Source organism: Sceloporus occidentalis, unplaced genomic scaffold (genome assembly GCF_023333645.1).
Source record: "Sceloporus occidentalis isolate IW3139 unplaced genomic scaffold, rSceOcc1.0.p SCAF_79, whole genome shotgun sequence".
NCBI lineage: Eukaryota > Metazoa > Chordata > Lepidosauria > Squamata > Phrynosomatidae > Sceloporus > Sceloporus occidentalis.
Genome location: NW_028317059.1, coordinates 2,076,830 through 2,083,026, shown reverse-complemented (window position 1 = coordinate 2,083,026; position 6,197 = coordinate 2,076,830). Strand labels below are relative to the sequence as shown.

Here is a 6,197-nt window from a genome sequence, read left to right as displayed (position 1 = left end):
GGATGGGAGACGTAGTCCTGCAGCAGCTGGAGGGCCACAGGTTGGATGCCCCTGTATTAGGCTTTTGTAACGGCAATACTATGAAGTTTTCTTCAGTGACATGCACCCGTTTAAGAAACTTGGTCCTGGAGTACCGGTAGTATAATGAAGAATTGAATTGTGTCTCCATATCCTACATCTTTCCAGTTATTGTTATACTTAGGAACTCTCACGCTGTGCTCCGGGGTCTCAGGATTTGTACACCAGTCTCAGGGTTTCTATGTAAAGGGGCAACTTTTGTATACTTTATTGTGTTTTATTGATGATTGAGCATCCCGATCACTCCATTTCTCTCTGGTATATAATATCTGAGTGCAACTGAGTGCAAGAAGACTCATAGAGCCAATGTCATTATGGCATAACTTGTTTAGTAGTTTCCTCGTTGTTTATTAGTTTCATGATTCCCATGAAGACCTAAGCTGTAGATACCGCCCATCACCTTACAAAATCACCAAAACTAAGTAAGAACAGGTAAAAATTGCACAGCCATAAACAGTCAGCTCGGAACGGTGTGAGTAGGAAGAGTCATCTTCACATGATGGCTTATAATGGTGATCCATAGGTCTGCATATCAACAAAATCGAAATCAGATTGTAAGCTCTTTTGAGCAGGGCCCCCCTTACCTCTTGTTTATGTTATACACTCATTTTATATCCTTTTTAATGGAGCTGTGAAATATAATGGCACTATATAAAACAAGAAATAATAATAATTACTATATATATATATATATCACTGTATTTCAAACTCAAAGAAAAATATTGTTCCATAGGACTGCCCTAATTAAGTGTCAAAGCCATCTGACCTGCTTTTGAAAAAGTAATTTTAAAAGTCTTAAATAATAGAGAGGTTCAACCTGGAGGGTTCAGAAAATTTCCTATGGATTGGCTATTACACAAATGTATGCGTCTCACTTATAAACAGAAATACCAAGAGAAATACTAACATAGAAAGGGGAGTATGTTCAGTGAGGGTGTCCCTGGGAAGTGAGAGCGGATAACTGGAAAGAGTTACAATTAAAGGCATAAGACTGAAAAGAGGAAGCGAGAAAGTTTAGGGCGGAAAGAATTTGAAAATGGGATGAGATAAAATGCAGGGGAGGGGAAATTTCACAGTGAAAATAATCTCAATGCAACCCGTGAGTTACATTTCACAGAAGCTGGACACACTCTGCCTTCTGTTCATGTGTTATTCTCGTTCATAATATCCCCCTCCCAGACCTCATACCAGACTGGAGCAGACAGAGGGCCGGGACACACAGCTTGCTAACTTTTTGGATCTTCTGGGGACATGGACATTTATCTGTTGGAGAATGTCTTTGTGGACCACGAAAGAGATCATTTGGTAAACTAGACATCCTCGACTTCAAAGGTTCTAAATGTCTTGTTCCTGGCACAAGATCATCATGTGTCCTGAAATAATGTCCCCAAAGTATCTCTTTCAGGTCATCGTTTGTGTTACACTTTCACTCCTAGTATGTTTTCCATCTGCCAGTGCTGACCCTGTTCTTAACGGTCAACCATTTGTGACGGTTTGGAATGCCCCAACCGCTAGATGTTATGAACATTTTGGAGTGACTCTTGACCTGGGAGCCTTTGATATTGTGAAGAATCAAAACTACTCATTTCTGGGCTCTGAAGTAGTGATCTTCTACAACACCCAAATAGGTCTCTATCCCTATTTTGATGAAGATGAGAACCCTATTAATGGTGGGCTTCCCCAAAATGCCAGCCTAAGAGACCATCTAGCTAAGGCCTCTGTTGACCTGGAGGCAGCCATACCTGATCCATTTTTCAAGGGGGTAGCTGTGGTAGACTGGGAGAACTGGCGACCTCTGTGGATACGTAACTGGGATAAAATGACAGTGTATAAAGAGCGTTCAGCTGACCTGGTGAGACAAAGATACCCAGAGTGGCCACAACAAAAGATATTGAAAGCTGCCAAGTTGGAATTTGAAGCCGCTGCTCGGGAATTTATGCAGTCAACTTTGGAGTTGGGATGTAAGATGAAGCCAGGTGGACTTTGGGGTTTTTATGGGTTTCCCAGCTGCTATAACTATAACTACAAGAAAACCAGACAAAATTACACAGGCGAATGCCCAAAAAGAGAAATACGAAGGAATGACCTTCTGTCCTGGTTGTGGGGGGCTAGCCGAGCCTTATTTCCGGATATATACTTGGAGCAGGATTTGAAGATGTCAGAGTATGTTGGAAGGTTTGTGAAACACAGGATTGAGGAAGGCTTCAGAGTTTCCAAGTTTGCAGGAGGGGTGGAACTACCTGTCCTTCCCTACGCTCGTATTGTGTACACATACAGCATGGACTTCCTCACTCAGGTAAGGTAGAGATGCTTCGTATAACCAACTTATATTGTCACTGGTTTCCTATCAAACAATATCATACAATGACAAATTGATGGAATATAAATCAAACAGGGGCAAAGGTTCATCATAACATACACTTGATGTCAACCATGCAGGTGAGTTCCAACAGCCATTTACCATGATGCACCTGTCCCGTAGTAGTCAACAAAGCTTCATGAAGAACATGGGTTGAGGGCAACAGAGCTTAGAAATGCCTGAAGTGGGGTACTCAATGTGCCAATGCCCAAATTATTAGTTTTTTAACCACTGGTTCATAAAGAGAAACTCACACGTTCTTTTTTATTGATGGTATAGTTTATGGGTTATGCGGACTGTTTATGGGTGTTAGATGCTATTTGTGACATCTGTATTCACGTGATTTCGTTGCTTGGTACATTGCGAGTAACGTAATCAGTGCAGTGTTCTGATCTTCGGCTTCAAAAGGAAAAGCTTCACGAGTATAAGAAGATCATGGGTAGGTAAGATGTGAAATACCAAGGTACATAAAAATGTACGTATTGCCTTTAATGATTAATTCTTCGTTTGAAAATAGTGGACAGGATGGTGGGAGTTCTTTTTTAATGTAATGTATGGGTCTGGCTAAGAACCAATGTGTGGATGGCTCAGCCAACTAAGAGACAATTTGAAATCACCTCCATGTAAAGTTATATTGATTATATCGCCCCATTCCGTATAGCACTTGAGTCTCTTAAAATTGGAAGGTTTCATGATACTTTGCAAAATAAAAGTACAGATTTTGAAGATGGCTACAACATAGAAGAGGCAGTCCATGAGAAGGGAATGTAGGTCCCAGATAGGACATTTAACATAGAAACATAGAAACATAGAACCTGACCGCAAATAAGAACCATTTCGGTTCATCTAGTCTGCCCAATTTACCTGGCGTAGAGACCTTAACCAGTCATTGGTCTCGTCTTACTTCCAGAATAGAAGTGATTTCTCCTCACCTTTGCATACCAAAAGCTATGTCAGGTCAGTGACTGTATTGAGCATTCAGTGATATTTTACTGGTAAGTGTATAATACATTTATTCATGGAGCACTGGAGTGGCTCATCGCTGACTCATAAATATGAGCCAGCTGGATGCATTCAACACAAACTAGAGAAAGCAAAGGAGCCAGAGATCTGGGAGGTCTGGTGTGATCTCAGTAAGACTCAGAGAACTTCTGTTAACCCAGGGTCGTGAAAAAACTGTAACATCGGCCAACTTGGCCTTGAATACTGAAAATCTAGATAGAAACATAGAATTTGACAGCAAAGAAGGACCATTCGGCCCATCTAGTCTGCCTGTTTTTCCTGAAGTAAATTTCCCAACTGTATTTAGCTTCTACCGCTTCTGAATTTCTCTGAAAGAGATGTGAAAGCTTCAGCCAGTTACCTTGGATGGATGTATGATGAGGTCAGACATAGGGCTTATTCACGAAACAGGGACTTATTAGTGCATTACCATTAAATACAAAACCTTATCTCACTACATTAACTACTATGCAATATGGGAAGCCAAATCCAACAAATGTCTTGGGGAAGAAGGGATAAGTTGGTCCTTCATAAAGCAAATTCATTAGTTTGAGCTCACATTCTTCATTTTACTGCAATTCATAGAGAATTAATTCCCAAATGGTATCACACGCATAAAGTCCAAAGAGTGACGACGCATCAGACTTGCTTGGCTTGCTATGTTTACAAGCAATGAGCCATATTTATAAAGATCACTCTTGAATGTTAAGCGGTCATTATGGAACATTTCAGGTGATTGCTGTACAATTAGAATTCTGCCCCCCAAAAATGCTGTAAGTAAATTATTGTTCTAATTTAGAACCCAAAACAAATGTTTGTTGATGTGAACGATACCATAATCTCTCTGACGATTGCACACTCAGGTCAAAGGCGCTCAGGAAGCGCTTTCAAAATGTGATTAACGCTATCGAGTGTTTATCTCAACTCAGTAGGAAATTGCTAAACACATTTTTTGCTGAGTTCAGGTCCTTGCCAAGTTAAGATTTCTGCTTACCTATTTAAACAACATACAGTATGTTAACCACATAAAAAACTAGAATGTTTCCTGAAAACTGTTGTGTATTACACATCCCGTGACTTGTATTTACCTTTATTGTGTATGTTCGCTTCAGGAGGATCTCATCCAGACATTAGGACAGAGTGTAGCTTTGGGTACAGCTGGTGTCATCCTCTGGGGAAATGCAGACTACAGTGTGAGCAAGGTAACTAAAAACGGAATATTTAACACTAAAAGGATTCAGGTCTCCTCTGACTTTATCACGTTCCTTTCTGGTGGTTAGCAACTTGGGTGATGCTCCTTAAAGGCTATATTGATTAGTGGATCGCACAGCCAACAGCTGTAGATGCAGTAGCTAGATCTCCTATGTTTTGGAATTGTATAATTGTGTAACCGAAACAGTGTATCACTGAGTGACTGGGCTATCAAACCTCCACAAGGACTTAAGTTTGATAGCCCAATACTAAGAATTTACGTCTGTAGCCAGACCAAAGCAGCTTCTGCCATTACTACGTTTACTTGCAGATCCGACTTCATTCCGTTCTATTTTATTCCCATTACTTGTTCTGATATTTTTGTAGTTGCTTTGGTCCTGATGATATATTTATAAGAACCATTTTGTACTTTATGTCATTTAATATCCCAAAATAATGTTTGTAAGACCCCCAAACAATGAAATAAATTGTAAGCCCTTTTCTGTGTATAATTAAATCCATAAAACTTTTGAACACTTCCAAACCTAAATAACTTTCTTCTGTTTATGGCTATGTTAATCTGGGTCAGAGAGATCTGATCCCTTTTTAATAATAAATATCTTTATCATTATCTTGATGTTTTCAGGAGTCTTGTCTGGCTGTGAAATCCTACATAGATGACACCTTGGGTATGTACGTGGTAAATGTGACCACTGGAGCTATGCTGTGCAGTAAGGCTTTGTGTTCAGGGAATGGCCGATGCGTACGTAAAGATAGCTCATCTGAGGTTTATCTTCACCTGGACCCGGGAAGCTTCATTATCAAGAAGAACCTTGTAGGCCAAGGATTTCTTGTGTCTGGGCAGAGCACCAAGGAGGACATCACACATATGGCAACATATTTCCAGTGTCGCTGCTATTCAGGGTGGAAAGGAACTGATTGCTCTGAAAAAAGCATGGTTGTGACTCAGTCAACTTAAAGGCTACATATATATATATCTGAGAATACAGCGTTCTTGGCATACATTGCCATTTAGTATTTTTCCTCTTTCTCTATATACTTGTATAGATCTGCCTGAAAGTGTGCTTTTGTTATTCCTACAAAAATAATAAACATATCTTAAGAAAAGCAGACTTTTGTAATTGCAATAAAGCTTACAACAAGAGTTCTTATACAGAACACCTCACATTCTCTGTTCTGGTGTAGCAAAGGTGCTTTGTGCATCTAAGAGGAACCGTCGCCATCACTGCCCTTGTCAATCAATGATGTGTCTCGGAGTAACGGAGCTTACATTATCTGATCAATTTCCTGTCCAGAGGTTCTCTCCCTTCCTCTCACTTACAATTTTTAAAAGTTGCCTCCTACAGATCACCAAGGAAGATAAGGAAGCCAGTTTGGGACCAGGGCCTTAAAATTCCACTGAACGCAGAAAGGGGTGGTAGGCCCAGGCAGTGGCATAACCAGTTATGGTTGACTGGGGCAGAATAAAAATCATGCTGCCCCCTCATCCACCCTGTTCCTGTGCACCTGGTTGTAAGCCTACAGCCTCACACACATACACTGCCCT

The 6,197-nt window shown here is 40.4% G+C and overlaps 1 protein-coding gene across 1 annotated transcript; it reads left to right on the top strand.

The window, feature by feature from the left end:
- The first annotated feature begins 1,329 nt into the window (after positions 1-1,329).
- On the top strand, positions 1,330-5,609 carry LOC149285389 (hyaluronidase-1-like). The gene is made up of 4 exons (XM_089495340.1): positions 1,330-1,383; positions 1,484-2,374; positions 4,552-4,641; positions 5,277-5,609. Exons 1-4 carry the CDS (start codon positions 1,330-1,332, stop codon positions 5,607-5,609), a joined length of 1,368 nt encoding a protein of 455 aa, XP_089351466.1.
- Positions 5,610-6,197: the final 588 nt, after the last annotated feature.